Below are 19,483 nucleotides of genomic sequence, written 5' to 3'. Positions count from 1 at the left end.
GTGCATGACGTAGGACCTTCAGAAGAAGGTGGACAAAGATGGCCGAAAGAGGAGGTGCCAGACCCAAAGAAAGGAGCCACCCATTTGACCAGTCTGCACTGCACCGACCGTTTAGGTAAGTATTATAAAGTGATTTTTACGTTCTACACAGTGGACTGGGCTCTTATATATAGCATGTTAGATTGCTGTATATAAGAGCCTACTAGTGATTGCCGCAGTTTATTGTCACCAAATCTGGTAACCAGTGGCGTAACTAGAGTTTGATGGGCCCCGGTGCAAAGTTCAGACCTGGGCCCCCCCTCCACATACACCGACACTTGGGGTATGGGATAATGACACTGACACTTGGGGTACAGGTACATGCTGACACTTGGCTCTTACCCACAGCACCCAGACTTCCCATGATCTGAAATCCCTCTATCAGCACCCAGCTTTCCTATGTTCTGATATCTACCTTGTCCTCAGCACACTGCGTCCCCATGCTCTGCTATACATCTTTCCCTCAGCACCCAGCTTTCCCTTATCAGAGCATGGGAAAGCTGGGTGCTGAGAAATGATGTATAGCAGAGCATGGGAAAGCTGGGTGCTGAGGGAAAAGAGCCTTTTTCCCTCAGCAGAAAACATACCCATCCCCTGCTTGTATCGTTGTCCCCCTTGTATATAGTTCTCCAAATACAATAATGGCCCCCACATAGCCTTCCAAATAGTATAAAGGGTCCCACATAACCCTTCATATATTAGAATACACTTCCATAGTTCTCCATGCATTATAATTTACCCCATAGTACTTATTATATAATACTGCACCACATAGTCCTCCATATATTATAATGCACCCCCATAATCCTCCATGTATAAAGTAGCCCTTCAATTATTATCATGAATTTCTCATAGTTCTCTATGTATTATAATTCACCCCATAGTTTTCCATATATTATACTGCACCACATAGTCCCCAATGTTTTATAATGCACCACCATAGTCCATGGATAAGGTAGCCTCCATAGTCCTCCATATATTATAATGTAGCCCCCATAGTCCTATAAGTATTATAACACAACTCCATAAAACTTCATATTGCATTATGCAGCCCCATACTCCTCCATGCATATATTCCATGTATAAGGTGTCCTTCATTTTGTATTATGCAGCCCCCCCAGACCTCCATATATAATAATGCAGCCAGCCTCTCCAGGCCTCCACGTATAATAATGCAGCTAGCCTCTCCAGGCCTCCATGTATAACAATGCACCCAGCCTCCTCAGCCCTCCATGTATAGCAATGCACCCAGCCTCCTCAGGCCTCCATGTATAATGTAGCAGCCAGCTTCTACAGGCCTCCATGTATAACAATGCACCCAGCCTCCTCAGGCCTCCATGTATAATATAGCAGCCAGTCTCTCCAGACCACCTCCATGTATAACAATGCACCCAGCCTCCTCAGGCCTCCATGTATGATATAGCAGCCAGCCTCTCCAGGCCTCCATGTATAACAATGCACCCAGCCTCCTCAGGCCTCCATGTATAATGCAGCATCTCCAGGCCTCCATGTATAATGCAGCCTCTCCAGGCCTCCATGTATAATAATGCAGCCTCCCCAGACCTCCATGTATAATAATGCAGCCTCCCCAGACCTCCATGTATAATAATGCAGCCTCCCCAGACCTCCATGTATAATAATGCAGGTTCCCCAGACCTCCATGTATAATAATGCAGGTTCCCCAGACCTCCATGTATAATAATGCAGGTTCCCCAGACCTCCATGTATAATAATGCAGGTTCCCCAGACCTCCATGTATAAAGCAGCCTGTCCAGGCCTCCATGTATAATAATGCAGGTTCCCCAGACCTCCATATATAATGCAGCCTCCTCAGACCTCCATGTATAAAGCAGCCTCTCCAGGCCTCCATGTATAATAATGCAGGTTCCCCAGACCTCCATATATAATGCAGCCTCCTCAGACCTCCATGTATAAAGCAGCCTCTCCAGGCCTCCATGTATAATAATGCAGGTTCCCCAGACCTCCATATATAATGCAGCCTCCTCAGACCTCCATATATAATGCAGCCTCTCCAGGCTTCCATGTACAATAATGCAGCTTCCCCAGAACTTCCTTCCCAAGCCTCTGGCCACCGTTTACTCACTTATATTAAAAAAAAAAAACAAGTACTCACCTTCTCTCTTCCTTCCACCGCCGGTGTCCTCACTGCTGCTCGTTCTCCCAGTGCTGCGGTCGGCGTCCTCCCGTCCTGCACTCTGTGCACTCAGCACAGCAGTCGCTCGGGAGTGACGTCACCGCACAGGGGGAGAATGGTGATGCATAGCGCGACACTGGCCGCGCTATGCTTCATCATTACTGTGCGCGGTGACGAGTGAGACGCCGCAGCACAGGCAGGGGGCCCGGTGCCACCACTGACACCAGGCAGGGGGGCCCGGTATCGGCGGCGGCAGCGGGTCAAATAGCGGCCGCGTGGTCTGTGACAGATCAGCGCAGCTCCTCTCTCACTGACAGGAGCTGGCTGCTGATCTGCCTGGCGGCCGCCGGGCCCCTAACCTCCCGGGCCCGGTCGCGATCGCGACTGCTGCGACCGCGGTAGTTACACCACTGCTGGTAACAGGTTCCCTCTAAGTACACACCCCAAAAAAATTGTCTAAACATACACTTGATGTTGCAAAAATAGGCAAAGGAACGATGGAAAGATCTCAGCCGCCTTGGTACTGGTTTTCATACATGATGATCAGTAGGCTGAAGCATCGTCTCCAATTGACAACACAGTAAAAAAAATTGTTCCCTTTTCAATAAATAAAGATAGATTGCCTAATTCATATGTGACAAGTATAATTTTGGGAAATCTATTTAAAGGGAATCTGTCACCAGGTTTTGCCACTTAATCTGAGAGCAGCATAATGTAGGAGCAGAGATCCAGATTCCAGCGATGTGTCACTTACTGATCTGCTTACTGTAGTTTTGATTTGTTTAATCAGCATTAGATTATCATTAGAGGACTACTTAGCCTGCTGCCAGGTAGTCCAGCATATTCATGAGCTCTGTATAACTGCAATAGAAGAAACATTGATTTTATCAAAATGACAGCAAACAGCTGAGTAAGTGACACATCGCTGGAATCAGGGTCTCTGTCTCTACATTATGCTGCTCTCAGATGGGGGAGCAAAAACCTGGTGACAGATTCCCTTTAAGATTTACAATTTCAGACACTTTGCAGAAATTGATGATGTTCAGGGGGTGAGAACCCCTCCTGATCTAGTTATATTGTTAAAGGGTTTATCCCACTACTTTTTTACCCCCTTGCCATATATCATAGTTCTTCAAAACAATACCTTTTGTAATATACTTGTATTGTATGTATAGCTTTTATGAGTGCATCTCAGCAGGGATCACATAATACTGGATTATTATACTGATTCTTCTTCCTCCTCTGTTATGTCCGATACTTTCTTTTCCGGCACAAAAATCAGACCTAATGAAAGGAAGTTGTCACTGGGCTCCTGTGAGTGTGGACATTTTGAAGTGAATGACAGCTGCCTGAGCATGTGTTCTGAAGTTACAATTAGTCTGCCTTACTGAAGCTGAGCTGACAGTTTTATTCATCAGTAACAGCAGGGGCCAAAACCTTTGCTAGTGAAGTGCTGCAATCTGCATTGCAAAACCAAATGGTTTAGGCAATCCAATCACAAACATGGACAGCTGAAAAGTGCCAACTTTTGCAAAACAAACACAATGACACAGCTGTACTGGCCATCTGGAAATTGTCAGATGGGCTTGTACCTATCTTGGGCTGCTCTGACACTTGGTATCTCCCAATATCTTGAGCAGTGCAGTGTGGAGAATGGAAGGGGCATGCTATGTGCTTACATCACAGGCTTCAGAGTTGCATGATGGAACTTGTAGTTATATAGCACAGTAAGCCTAGGGAAAGGAAGGCATGGATATGAACATCAGAGCTGCTGCTGCAGGCACCAAGTTATGGTTATTCTATCTGCATGCTAAAAGCTTTATATTGCTATAATAAGAGTATGGAGGCATTTAGTAGTACATAATAGCATGATTGATGAATAAAAAATTAAAGAAGTTATGGTAGTGGATAACTTCTTTAATTGGTTCTACAGGAATAGGAAAAAAATGAAATGTAATTATAAATAAGTTACTAAATACCTATTATTAGTAAATCACAATTGTTTTGTCTAGTAATATAATCAATATAGATTTTAAAATACACCTATTACACTGACAGAAACCCACTCCTATAATTTTATTAGAACAGGTGCCCGTGAGCATGTGCAGTAGAAATCTCTGCTGATATGACCTAGAGATAACATATACCACCTAGTTTTAAGTCCACTCAGAAAGAGAGGGTGGACTGCAGTGTGAGCAGCCTCTTTTTAATTTAGCACCCCTGGCATCTTCAGCATTACTTCAGATAAACAAGGTGAAAAGCAGTGTGAGCAGCTTCTTCTCAACTAAGCACCCCTTGTATCTCCAGCATTAGATCAGATAGGCAGAGCAGTCAGCAGTGTGAGTGTCATCTTCTAACCTCAATACCCCTGCTATCTCCAGTATTAGATCAGACAGACAAAACAGATAGCAGTGTGAGCAGCCTCTTCTTACCTCAGCACACTGGGTATTTTCAGTATTAGATCAGAAACACAGGGTAGACAGGAAAGTGAGCAGCATCTTCTTAACAAAGCACTCCTGATATATTCAGTATTAGATCACACAGACATAGTGGACAGCAGTGTGAGCAGCCTCTTTTTATTTCAGCACCACTGGTATCTCTAGTATTAGATCAAACAAATATAGTGGACAGCAGTGTGAGCAGATTCTTCTTAACTAAGTACCCCTGGTATCACTAGTATTAAATCAGACAGACATAGTGGACAGCAATGTGAACAGCCTCTTCTTATTTCAGCTCTCCTAGTATCTCTAGTATTGGAGCAGACATAGTTGACAGCACTGTTAGCAGATTATTCTTAACTAAACACCCCTGATATCAATAGTATGAGATCAGATAGACATAGTGGACAGCAGTGTGAGCAGCCTCTTCTTATTTAAGCACTCCTGGTATCTCTAGTATTAGAGCAGACATAGTGGACAGCAGTGTGAGCAGATTCTTCTTAACTAAACACCCCTGATATCAATAGTATTAGATCAGATAGACATAGTGGACAGTAGTGTGAGAAGCCTCTTCTTACTTCAGCAAACTTGGTATGTCCAGAATTAGATCAGACATACAAAATGGATAGCAGTGTGAGCAGTTTCTTCTTATTTCAACACCTCTGCTATCTCCATTATTGAATTAGACATATATAGTGCACAGCAGTGTGAGCAGCTTCTTCTTATTTCAACACCTCTGCTATCTCCATTATTGAATTAGACATATATAGGGCACAGCAGTGTGAGCAGCTTCTTCTTATTTCAACACCTCTGCTATCTCCAGTATTACATTAGACATATATAGTGCACAGCAGTGTGAGCAGCTTCTTCTTACCTTAGCACCCCTGGTATCCTCATAATCATATCCAATGGGATCATATCTTTCTACAGATAAAGATGCGATGCAGCTTCCTACTGCACATTCTCATAGGCATCTGCCATACTAGCATTTTAGGACAAGTCGGCAACCGTTTTAATTCTATGATTACATCCCTAGATAAAACAAGTGTGATTTGCTAATTAGAGGTATTTAGCAATTTATTTAAAATTACAATTCCTTCAGATATGTTTTCTTCTATTCCCAGAGAATATCATTAAGCTGACAGTTTGTTACAATGTATCAGTCTAGATTAAAGCTATCAGCCTAGGATCCGGAGCAATTGAAGTTTGTCCTGCTGTGTTTAGTTTATAGATTGCTGCCTAGAATTTAGATGTATGAATGGTAACAAACCCACAACTCCGAGAAGCCAGAATTGGTTTTCAGCTTATAAATGTGCACATTTATCTCCATTGATTATTTGATAAGAATCCTTAGATATAATTGCTTTTTGCTTTGCTGTAGCATTGTCTCTTATGGAATGGAATGACTTTAACTATGTAAATACTGTATTTTAGAGCAGGTATTCACTTTGGTTGATGTTGGGGGTCTATTTGGTGCCCCCAGAATAACAGGTTGACCTGCATTTTTCTAAAGGCAATTATAGTACACATCTGTACTGCGCTCTATCTGTTAAAGGGTCACTCGGTATGGATTAGCAGAGGACGGTCTGCACCTTTATCTGCACGGTACAATCAGCCCTGGAGACACACGATCCTGATGAAGGTGTCAGGAAAATGATTGACTGATAAACCGTCTGCTGTGCCTTCATATACATTATCCTAATCTGATGGAGGATCTTCTTCTGTCACATAATAACCAATCATTACATGATTTCTGATAAATATCTGTCGGCTAGATCTCTAATAAACATCCCGTAGATGCAATGAAGGTTCCTATTAGTCATGCAGTTTTATCAACAGGATGAATACATTGTAATATGTGATACTTCGCATTCATTCTTACTTTATATCCATTTACACTCCTCTTGTGATGGATATACAAAAAATACTGCAGTAGTAAAGAAATGATAAAAAATAATGCATTAAAGGTAGTCATTCCCATTTTATATACTGTAAAAAGAAAGCATTCATTACATCACTGCTCTGATACCAGCAATGAATTGGAAATATTTTTGTTTCACTTTCACACCAGTATGCTTAAAGGGAATCTGTCAGCAGGTTTTTGCTATGTAATCTATAGATGCAAGGGTTAAAACCTAGAATTCACGGATGCCTGTATTGTTAAGGTCTGATCTAGTGTTGAGCAAGTAGTTGACTATTCGTCCTCGCTGTCCACTACTGTCCACTACTGTCCACTGTCCACTACTCGCATATCCGTTACGGGTACCGGGCGCAAAGTAAATCAATGGGAAATACTCGCTAAGTAGTGAGTAACCTGAAAGCCATATTTTTCATCCAAGTAGCGATTATTACGGCTTTTGGGTTACTTGCTACTTAGCGAGTATTTCCCACTAACTTACATTGTGGCCGCTACATGGAACAAATATGTGAGTAGTGGACAGTACTCGCTAACTTGCTAACATAGCGAGTACGAATAGTTAACTACTCGCTCAACATTAGTCTGATCTATGGTTTAATTGCTATATTTGTTTAACCAGCAGAACTTTGCATTGCTCGGACTAAAAAGTCACACGCATGACAGTCCAGCACACACCCACCTCTGACTGACACATCACTGTCTATGTACCATCTCTATTGAGAGCCTGGTGTGGGCGGGGACAGGTCTCTCAGCTCTGCTGTATTGCCACAGCTAAAAATTCTGATTGTGTCAGAACGGGGCACCCAGTAATCTAAGTGATACATCGTTGGATACAGAATCTCTTTGCCTACATCATGCTACTCTCAGATGAGGTAGCAAAACCCTGCTGACAGATTCCTTTTAAAGGGGTATTTTCAAGTTTGTCAGCTATTCTCTATCCATAGGTGATAACTTCCTGGGGGTTCGACTGTTGGGACTTCCACCAATTCCTGAGGAATAGGGCTCTGAAAACTGTGACTCAAGCAATGGATCCACATTGCCGCTCCATTCATACTCAATGGGACCAACAGAGATAGCCGAGTGCTGAGCTTGGCTGATATTCATCATTCCCATTAGAATGAATGCATGGTAGTGTGCATGATCAACCACCGCTTTATTCACATGGAGCGGGGGACAAGTGGGGTTCCCAGAGATCAGACTCCCAGTGATTGGGAAGTTATCCCCTATCCCATGTGTATTATGCCCTGTAACTGTGATGCTCCTGCAGTAGTCAAGGTGTCATAGGGATCTGCACTCCTGTCCTTATAGTGCAGAACCCACCCTCCTTGGTTCCAGGTGCTACCTAATGATATTGCTAACATCAGCATGCAGATCCCAGTCACACACAAACCAGTGAGTAGATCTAGTGGAGAAAGGGACGTCCACCTGAGGCGGGCTTTGCACGTTGCGACATCGCAAGCCGATGCTGCGATGTCGCACGCGATAGTCCCCGCCCCCTTCGCAGGTACGATATCTTGTGATAGCTGGCGTAGCGAAAATAATCGCTACGCCAGCTTCACATGCACTCACCTGCCCTGCGACCATCGCTCTGGCCGGCGACCCGCCTCCTTCCTAAGGGGGCGGGTCGTGCGGCGTCATACCGACGTCACACGGCAGGCGGCCAATAGCGGTGGAGGGGCGGAGATGAGCAGGATGTAAACATCCTGCCCACCTCCTTCCTTCTGTAGAGCCGCCGGCGGGAGGTAAGGTGAAGTTCCTTGCTCCTGCGGCGTAACACACAGCGATGTGTGCTGCCGCAGGAACAAGGAATAGCATCGTACCATCGCTGCAGCAAAATTATGGAAAAGTCGGAGCTTGCAACGATGATGCGATAACGATGCTTTTGCGCTCGTTTATCGTATCATCTAGAATTTACACACAACGATGTCGAAAGTGATGCGGGATGTGCGTCACTTTCGATTTGACCCCACCGACATCGCACGTGCGATGTTGAAACGTGCAAAGCCGCCCTAAGAGTCAGGCAGATTGGTGGGAGGTGTCAGGGCAGTCGGCTTCAGGGGAGCAAGGAGAGAGGAGTGAAGTAGTAGCTTTCAGGGGGAGAGAAAGCTGGGGAGTTGGAGCTCCCAGGATAGCAAGCAGCAGCCCTCATGGTGTGAGCGGCTGAGGAGTAGAAGCTCCCGGAAGGTCGGACTAGACTGGAACACAGCAAAGCAATATCATTGGGAGCGGACACCTGAACAGGCTCCCCTCCTGAGTGGCTGCGGTACTCCAGGACTTTTGGTTTAACTACAGTCTGTGTGTGTAATGGCCTTCCAAAACAGCACCAACCTCATCCAGCACCACGGCTACCAACTGTGAGTTTCCTGCTCCCTGCCTTCTAACCTCCCAAACATACATCCCACGGCATCCCCCTCAACCACTGAGTCCTGGAGTATTCCCCCTACCCGTGGAGGGTCACAACCCCTGGCTGCCCCATTCTATCACCCCCAGGTACTCCCCAACTGCAGCGGTGGTACTCCTAATTACCACACACCACGGGTGGCATCACGAACTCTATAATCCCCTGTAAATATCCCCCTTCATTTGAGTGGCCGCACGACCCCCGGGTCCTCAGACCCTCAAACCACTGAGAACCCGAATCCGAGCAGCTCAGCTGCCGACACAGGGGCGGCACATAACCCCTTCAGGACTCAGCATTTTTTCATGTTTGCTCTTTTTTTTTTTCCTTGTCTTCTTTCAAGAACTGTGATTTTTTATTTTATTATTACATCAACATAGCCATAGGAGGGTTCACCTTTTGCAGGACAAGTTGTAGTTTTTAATGACCCAATTATTTTACCATATAATTTACCCGAAAAGCAGGAAAATAATTTCAAATTGGGTGAAATGGTAGAAAAAAAAACACAATTCTGCCTTTGTTTTATCGTACTTTTCTTTTGACAGTATAAATCTCCACGTCATTACGACATTGGTGATACAAAACATATATGTTTTATATTTAATTAGTGTAAAAAAAATGTAGGAAATTAGTAAAAAAAAAAAGAAACAAACAAACAAAAAAAACGATTGTGTCTCTATTTTCTTAGTTTATTTTCCATCGGTGAAGCTATGTGAGGGTTTGTATTTCGTGTGGTGAGCTGTAGTTTTTAAAGCTCACCAGATCCTTTTTATTGTATTTTTTTTAGTGAAGTATAAATCATTAAAAAATGAATTTCTGTCATTTCAAATTATTTTTTTTCCATAGGTCTAATAACACAATATCAAATACGTTTATATTTATTATTATTATTATTATTGGGAAAAGGGGAGTGATTTAAACTTCAATAACTTTTATAATATATTTTTTATTAAATCATATTTAAAAAAATATATGTTTTAATTAAAGTAGTTGCTCCACAAACAAAGTTCACTTTAATCAACAGATTTTGGAATAAAAATAAGTTGTATAATTGGATGTACAAAAAATAATGTTCCTGTGCTGAGATAATCTTATATCTGTGTCCCTGCTATGTACTGTGTAATGGCAGTGTCTGACCGTACAGGGACATGATCTGATCATACCACATCTCCTGAGGTATGATCCTCCAGGTAGGACACAAAAGTAAACAGAAAAGAACGGGATCACAGCAGATTATTTCTGTGAGGTAAAACAAGTTTTTAAACAGGCAGGGAAATGTTTTTACCTCACAGAAAGCAGCAGCTGTGATCCAGAAATGTGATCCAGAAATGTAATATCTGTATACTCTCTTTTGCTTTCTTCCCTGCCCAGGAGCTGTGGTATGATGAGACCATGTCCCTGTACGGTCAGACACGGCCATTACACAGTACAGAGCAGGGGCACAGATATAATATTATCTCAACACAGGGAAAAAAATGTAACATCCAATTGTGGAAATTATTTTTATTCCAAGATCTATTGATTAAAGTGTACTTTGTTCATGGGGAAAAAAAACTTTAATTCAGTCCTTTGATTGACTTGATCGATTGTGCTAGTATTGAAATATAAAGTAAAATGAATATTCTTCAATGAAGTCCAGAAAATGGCGGGGTTTCATAAATGGATCTAAAAGGCAGCAATAGGAGCCTTCAATGCGCCTCCAGTTTCAATGACAACCCATTAGCACTTTGGGGCAATGGGTGGTGAACATGAGCACCAGCAAGCTGACCATGTAAATACTGCTCTTAGTGATTGACAGCAGCATCTAAATAGTTAAACATCAGCGGTCGGAGCTAGCTCCAGTAGCTGCTGTTAGATTGTGATGCTGGATGTATAACACAGCTTTTAAAGAGAATCTCTCATCAGGTTTCTGTTGATTAATCTGAGGGCAGCATGCTGCAGGGGCTGAGACCCTGATTCTGGTAATGAGTCCCTTACTAGACTGTTTTTTGATGCTTCAATAAAATCAGTGTTTTAGTAACAGATTATCACTAAAGTACAAGGTGCCTCATTCCTCCTGGTCCAACCATGGCCCCACCACTGATTTGCAGCTTTCTGTAAATTTACAGGGTACACAGAAAGCTGCCAATCAATAATATGGGCGGGGTAACACAGGGCACAGAATTCTGAGCTCTGCTAGATCTGCAGCAGCAAAAACTGTGATTCTATGATAACTGCAGCACTCAGTAAACTAAGTGATATATTTTTGGAATCAGTGTTTCAGCCCCTACATCATGCTGCTGTCAGATTACATAGCAAAAACCTGCTGACAGATTTCCATTAAATTGTTATGATACCATAAACCATTCTTTAACCCCTTACACAGTACGTCATAAGACATCTCCATGCCTTTGATGCAGGCTCTCATGCCAAGCCCCCATCTTTCACTGCTCATGTCAGCTGGTTTAATCAGCTGACGTGTCTCTTACAGCTGCGGGTGGAGCGCCACTCCACTCACTGCTTTTGACCTTTTAAATGCCACTGTCAAACTCTGACAGCGGCATTTAACACACACTGGCGGGGGGTGCATTGTTCTGCGCACTCATCAGTGCCCTTGCATTGTCATCGCAGGACACCAATGAGTTGTAATGACAGCCACGGGTCAGCTGATGATCCTGGTATCGGTCATCTCAGTACTACTATGAAAGCCTGCTCATGACCGGCGTTCATAGGAGACTGTGATTTCTTCTACATACAGCAATGCTGTACATCCATTGGTTGGAAATGTATACTGAGCAAGTGATCAGACTATTGCAGGTTCTCTAAGGGGTCTATTAAATACAGTACAAAATAGAAAATAAATGTTTAAAGGGAAGCTGAAAGGTTCCCCATGCCCTACCAACCACCAGCATTTATATACTTATTAATAAATACCCTGCCAAACAAGCCCTTATACTGCCTGACATCTAATTACATATTGAAAAAGTTCTTTATAAAGTCCTTTTTCATATGTAAATTAGCCCTTTGACTATTCAACGGGGCATTAGTTCCCCAGACTAATAATTACCAACTCCCTGAAAATCCTGCGCATGCACATGGCTTTCTTCACTACCATCCTTGTGCCTGTGAAGCTGAGTGTACACTCTCTGGCTTCAAAGAGGTGCAATTAGCATGTCCGGAAGTGAAGCCACCATCTTCTTTACTACCGGACATGCGCAGTTCTTCTCTGAAGCCGGGGAGCGTACACTCAGCTGCAGAGGCGCAATGATGTTGTGAAGAATGACGCGATCGAGCGCAGGATTTGAAGGAAGCCGGCAATTACTAGTCTCGGGAACTAACACCCCATTGACTAGGATCATAGGGAGCAAATCATTCATGAATATAGTGACAGTGCAAAACATTAAAGCGGTTTGTACTATTAGGACAAAATGGCATCAAAGAAACATCACACTCTTGTAGAAAAAGGAAAAGGAAAGAGGCGCTTTCCTGGTGCAGATCAGCAATGTAGGGATGGATTGTTAGTAGTCAATAGATAGGCTCAACTGGGACGGTTGTGTACATGCAGGCACAACACCGATGAAAGCATAAACATAACTGCAATCCCAATCCAGGGAGTTGAAAAGGAAAAAACAAAAATATCTGGCGATGAATAGGCGCTGTCACAATAAAAATCAAAATGGAATTTTATTTAAAAAACAAGCACATTACAAGACAGTCCCATTCTCTTCATCAGGTTCTTATAAAGAGAGTGGGACGCTCTCGAAACGTAGTGTTTGTTTTTTTAAAATAAAAATTCCATCTTGATTCTTATCGTGACAGCGCCTATTCATCGCCAGATATTTTTGTTTTTTCCTCACCACGCACTTGTAAACATAGAAGAGAGCTGCCACATAGAGCTGCGTACTTCCCCAGCAAAATCAGCTTCTTGAAATATCGGACATAGGTTCATATATTTATCCAGATCCTTTTATTATCCAACTATAACAGCAGCATAGTTTCCTATAGCAGATAAGTCATCTACAGAATATACATTACTAACAGGACCGAACAGTTGTCTGCTAATATTTAGTTCACTTTCTCATAACTGTTCCCTTAATTAAAAATGTATGTCTCTCCATAAAGACACAGTATCTCCTACAGCTTTGGATTTTGCTTATATAATAGTTTCTCCGTCTGCTGCTCAACGATGATTAACCCATATAAAGTAAACTCTCTGTATAATTTATTCATAGTCTAATGTATCAGTTTCTACACATAATACCTTCCTAATCCATTGGTACATATTTTATATGTTGCTTGTTAAAAATTCCAAGGATATGCAGAATTTTTTTTATCAGCTACTGAATGCAGCTTAAAACTTCTTTGTATATAATTTCTGTTCATTTCTGTAACTAAGCCACCATTATCCACATTATCAAATATAATAATTCCCAAATTCTGCTCTCTCTACTTATGGTTATATAATGGAAGACTTTCCCAGTAGACCACTTTTTGAGAAGACCAAAAAGATAATAATTCCCAAATTGTGTTGTCTCTACTTATGGCTACACAATCGAAGACTTTTCCAGTTGACCACTTTTTGAGAAGACCAAAAAGATAATAATTCCTAAAATTGTAGTGTCTCTACTTATGGCTACACAATCGAAGACTTTTCCAGTAGACCACTTTTTGAGAAAGACCAAACCTAGCTAGACCAGGATTTTCAGAAGTTATTTTCCATATCCCTATCTTCTTTGCGTGTTGGTTTCTTCTACATAAGGACTATTCCTTCACCATTTTACCTACATTTTGGAAGGTCAACTCAAAGAACTTTAAAACATCATGGCCCTTGAGATTACTTAACAGATAACGAATAATCTTTTAATTAATTAAAGTTTTTGATTCTTACCATTGTACAGAAGGGCTCTGGAGGGTCTCCACAGGTACTGTTTGGAGGATCAAGCCTAATCTTCAAAAATTGTGTCATGTCCTTAGATTCCGGTTGACAAGCCATATATTCCCATACTATGCCTTCATCAGATTTAGTCTGAGTCTTACACATATCGTAATGTCCATGTTGCATTGCTATGGATACTGCCACCCACAGGGTGTTGAGATTGAGCACCAGGAACAGGTACATACCGGATAATATTTGTCCACTCTTGACAATGGTAGTAATTCCAAAATATTTATCTGTCACAGTTCACAGAAGATGAATATATATGTGCAATTAAGTCCAGGAAAAGGACGAAAATCCAACATCCTCTGCCCACCAAGCAATTTTTTATCGAATATATCTCATTGGCCTTTTTTTCATCAGACCAGTTTATGTAAATGGAAGATACTTGAAAAGTCTTCACCGTGGTTGGTGAAGATTAGACATTCATCAAATACAATAATTTAGGTTAATGATTATAGAGAAATATTGCAGGTTCTTCTGGTATATTTTTCATGACAGATGTCTTACTAGTTTTTGATCTGTAGAAATCAGTTCTCCAAAAAAATTAGGTTGACAAAAAAAGGGAAGTTTTATATTGCAGACAAGATAAACCAAAGTGCATCCTTTATCTGAGGTTAAGACTGTGTTGAGACGAGATTATCTTAGTGCTTGATATGAATCAATCTTCTTCTAACTTTTAGCTTTTCCACCCTAGAAAAAAAGGAAATAAAAATATCAGGCTTGAGTTTATTGTCTGAAAAATCAATATTTTTCTGCAAAGGCACAGAGCTTGACATTTGATGGATCTTATCAATAGGGATGACAGATAATCATTGAATGAGAGATTCTCGCGGTTTTCACTATAGTCAAAAAACGATTCATGTATTAAATAGTATGTACATCATAATCTCAATTTCTTTACTCTGTCCTAACCGTCATATGAACAATAAAAAATGTTGCCTATTATAAATCGATACTCAAAGTTCAATAACAAAATAATTTAAGTACTGTAAACACATTTTACTTGGCTTATGATCAAGAACTGTTTTTCTTTAAGTACATGATAGTATGAAATGCATTATATGGAGACTTTTCTGGAGCGTTTTCTTGTTTTCTGTCCCAGAGATTGAGAGCAGCTCAAGAAGATGAGACAAGATCACCTCAAGCTTACACCATCGTGTCTATATTTCCTTCACTATTTGATCTAATGTTTCACAAAGAAAGTACAATCAATGTGTTTCAAAAAAAGTTGTCAAACCTAGGAATGGACAAACCCAAACTGTACAGGACAACTAGTGTCTGGGGCTTGAACTCGAGCATGGACTTTTCAAAGAACTCTGTGTCCAAGTTTGGACTTCCGATGCTGAATAAAGTTGAATAAAGTTTGTTGAAGGGCAATCAAAATGTTTTCGGTATGGGGAAGATGCCTGTATGCTGCTTGGAACAAAATAAAATGACCTGGGGTCCCTCCCTTTTTTTGATAACTAGCGCAGGTAAAGCAGACAGCTGCAGGCTCTAGCTCTCAGCTGTCTGCTTTACCTTGGCTGGTTACCAAAAATAGAGGGGATTCCACGTCGTTTTTTTAAAATTGTTTATTTATAAATAATTAATTTTAAAAAACAGCGTGGGGTTCCCCGATATTTGATAACCAGCCAAGGTAAAGAAGACAACTGTGGGATGGTATTATCAGGCTGGGAAGATCAATGGTTATTTGGCCCTTAATAGTCTAAAAGTAGCAGCCCACAGTTGCCCCAGAAGTGGAGCATTGCCCAGCTCTTCCCGATTCCCTTGGTGTGGTGACAGTTGAGGTAATAGTAGTTGAGGTTGATGTCAGCTGTGAATTAACAGCTGGCATAAAGCCCAGGGGTTAGTAATGGAGATGTGTCTCTCAGACACCCCCATTACAATCCTGGTAAGTGTACAATTAAAAAAATACACATACACTGGAATAAATAGATTATTTGAATAAAGACTCTCACCAATTTATTGATTTAAAAAAATCCTACGTAATCCAAAGGTCTAATGTCCCACAACATCTATTTAATCCTAAGGGGCCTCATTCTGAGAACGTTTTAAGAACAACGCTCCATAGGTCACTAGGGGCAGTTACTGAATTTCTCATGCCCAAATATTATTGTGATTGCCACTGCACCAGGGTAACCAGGAAAAGCCAGACAAAGCACCAGAATTGGCACATCTAATGGACGCAGCAATTGTGGGGTGGCTGTGGACAGCTATTTTTAGGCTGGGAATGGCAAAATACCCATGGGCTTTCCCAGCATGATAATACCAGCCTCTAGGTGTCTGTTTTACCTTGACTGGTTATCAAAAATAGGGCCGAGGCAATCATTTTTTTTTAAAAAATGTATTCTCTATCCACATGTTTGCAGGACAATTGTCCAGCTCTTACTCCCATTTTGCTTCCTTTTGCAGACCCTTAGCTCCTTCTATGACCATTTTACAGCTATTTTACAACACCACAGTTTGGTTCCCAATTGACTTATATGTTGTTCAGGGTCTGAGGTCAAGTTCGGTAAAAAATAAATATAAGAATATTCCCAGAGACAACAAAAATGCTTTCTAGGTATTTATCTAAAAGTTTAAATGATCTTTTTGGAAAAAATACCCTCATTTCCATTCCCCCTCCTGTCTGGTCCTTTAGTGGCTCACTTCCTCAACCTGGCTCCAGTCTTCTCTTCAGTCTTCACTAGACCTCATGTGATGTAATGATGTGCAGCACCCTGTGATGTCATGAAGGTCTAGCTAACGCTGCAGGTGATGAACAGTGAAGATGGAAGAGAAGAGCAGACTGGAGGGAGTAAGCGAGACAGTGAAGGACATGGGGGTAGCTGTGATGCCTTGATGCCAGGGTAGATTTGAATATAATGTTTCTATTATTGATTAAGCTTTTTCCAGCCCTAATAAGAATCAAGCCAACAATTTGCTCCATTCTAGCTAATCAAGTCATAAAATAGTTGGGTATTGATTATCCAAATTTTTGTGACATTTGAACCAAATTTAATTTGCCTTGAATTGATTCACTCATCTCTAGCATTTACAGGGGTTCTCATAAGAACAAACTCATTTTAATAAATAGATCTTAGAATAATGCTAATTTATACAATTGGATGTGTTTAAAAATGTTCCTGTGTTGAGATAATCTTGTATATGTGTCCCTGCTATGTTCTGTGTAATGGCCGTGTCTGACCGTACAGGGACATGGTCTGATCATACCACAGCTCCTCGGCCGGGGAGGAAGCAAGTGAAAGTATATAGACATTAAAGCATAAGATCGCAAATAATACTTTCTTTGAAGGTAAAACATTTTTTAAAAAACAGGCAGGAAAATGTTTTACCTCACAAAAAGAATAAGCTGTGATCCCGTGCTGTAATATTTGTATACTCTTTTTTGCATCCTCTCTGATCCAAGAGATATGGTATGATCAGACTATGCTCCTGTACGGTCAGACAGGGCCATTACACAGTACACAGCAGGGACACATATATAATATTATCTCAGCACAGGAACATTTTATATAACACATCCAATTGCATAAATTATTATTATTACAAGATCTATTGATTAAAATCAACTTTAAAATTAACTTTATTTGTGGGAAAACCATCTTAAGTAAAATGGGAAGAAAATAAGTAATTAGGAAAATAATGAATTCTACATTACAACATTCTAGTAAGAAAGAGTGCTAAAATAATTAAAAAGGAATGAATGAATACATAAATGAATACAATGATATCACTTCTGAGCAGGGTATTCTTACTTTCATGGAGAATTACCATTAAGAACAAATAAAAGTGAATAAGAGGAGTACATGAAGACCAAGATAAAAAAATGTGAGGAAGTGGTGACCAGAGGATAAAAGCAGCAAACCTTTCTGGCTCAAAAAGATTGGATCCACTTGGTTTGAAGGTGTCTCTGGGTGCAGATAAGGGGTGTTCCAGGCAGGACTGAGGATGGGCCTTAAAATGTTTTATTCTGCCACAACAATGTTATGAAACATTTGTGTCTTCAGGAAGATGAGTGCACATAGTTACTGTACATGGGATTTAGGAGTTTGCATTTTGACCCTAAAACATAAAAGTGAATGGTCTTTGATATATCAATCTGTTGTTTGCTAGTTAAAATGTTAATGGAAAACTTAAAATATGACCACAAGTATCCACTGTAGTTCAGAATGCTAAACACTGCTCTATGACTATTTGCTGTGATATTTTATCATTACATACATAAGGGACAATGTGAAAAATGTTTGTGGTCTAATAAATTGTGTTTGACATATTATACAGATGACTCGGTTTTAATCTGGCAATCCCATCTGATGTGGTCTATTTCCCACTCCACTGAGCCAAAGACAGGTTTGGTTGCTGTCCTAGTTCTGAACACTTTGTTTGTGTTCATTGCCTTTCTGTCAACAGGTGTTTTCATGCTGTAATTCAGTCTACTCTATCACCCGGCAGGTGTAACTATTTAAAGCTTCCCCAGGCTTGTGTTTTTCACTGGTGATATTTCTGAGGCCTTTAACACACATCCGTGAAACACGTGCGTGTTTGGTCCGTTTCCGTATATACCGGAGACACGGCCAAACGTGCACCAATGTTATTTAATGTTTGAGGACACGTGCATTTTTCATTAAGGTCCATGGGTCCATGTGCGTGCTACGTTTATGTCTCCGTTTTGCACGGAAGCATGTCCGTTTTCAGCCCGCAACACGCACCACGGACCCAATGAAAGTCAATGGGTCTGTGCGCACGTCCAAGTGACACGGACGCATCTCTGTTTGTTCCCTGTACGTTTTGTGCTTTTTTCATGTGATGTCGGTCTTTTTTCTCTTTCTTTTTCGTTCTCTCCCTCAGTCCGTCGGTCGGTCGGTCTCTCTGTCTTATCTGTCCCTCTCGCTGTCTGTCGGTCAGTTCCCCCCCTCTCTCATACTTACCGTTCCCCGATCTCCGGCACGGCACTGCACTGCTGTTATAAAAACTCCGCCGCTCCTGTCACCTCCACGCAACAAATGAGGTGAGTAGCGCGATCAGCTGCTGTCACTGAGGTTACCCGGTGGCCGCCACTGGATCTAGCGGTGGCTGTGATTAACCTCAGTGACAGCAGCTGATCGCGCTACTCACCTCATTTGTTGCGTGGAGGTGACAGGAGCGGCGGTGTCTTCTGCAGCTCCTGTCACCTGCATGCAGCAGAGCTGGATGCGACGCTGGAGGTCCGTGGATTACGCCGGACATGGAGGGCTTTGTCGGGGTTAATAAATTGCTGATGAGGGACTTTGTTAGTGTTTTTTATTTATAATAAAAGATTTTTCGGGTGTGTGTGTTTTTTAACTGTAATTTACAGATTAATCATGGAAGGTATCTCGGGGAGACGCCTGACATGATTAATCTAGGATTTAGTGGCAGCTATGGGCTGCCATTAACTCCTTATTACCCCGATTTGCCAACGCACCAGGGCAAATCGGGAAGAGCTGGGTACAGTCCCAGAACTGTCGCATATAATGTATGCGGCAATTCTGGGCGGCTGCTGACTGATATTGTTAGGCTGGGCGGCTCCCCATAACGTGGAGCTCCCCATCCTGAGAATACCAGCCTTCAGCCGTATGGCTTTATCTGGCTGATA

General features: G+C 41.7%; 1 protein-coding gene across 9 annotated transcripts in view; it reads right to left on the bottom strand.

The window, feature by feature from the left end:
* NTNG1 (netrin G1) overlaps positions 1 to 19,483 on the bottom strand; it is a 512,764-nt gene that overhangs the window by 459,375 nt on the left and 33,906 nt on the right. For all 9 annotated transcript variants that reach the window (XM_075322210.1, XM_075322201.1, XM_075322202.1 and 6 more), the window contains exon 2: positions 13,816 to 14,556. In XM_075322210.1, the coding sequence (XP_075178325.1) occupies positions 13,816 to 14,046 (231 nt within the window). In that variant the 5' untranslated portion in view covers positions 14,047 to 14,556. The remainder of the gene's footprint in view (positions 1 to 13,815; positions 14,557 to 19,483) is intronic.

Source organism: Anomaloglossus baeobatrachus, chromosome 8, assembly GCF_048569485.1.
Source record: "Anomaloglossus baeobatrachus isolate aAnoBae1 chromosome 8, aAnoBae1.hap1, whole genome shotgun sequence".
NCBI lineage: Eukaryota > Metazoa > Chordata > Amphibia > Anura > Aromobatidae > Anomaloglossus > Anomaloglossus baeobatrachus.
Note: the sequence above shows the minus strand (reverse complement) of the source record. Positions and strands in the feature narration are given on the sequence as shown.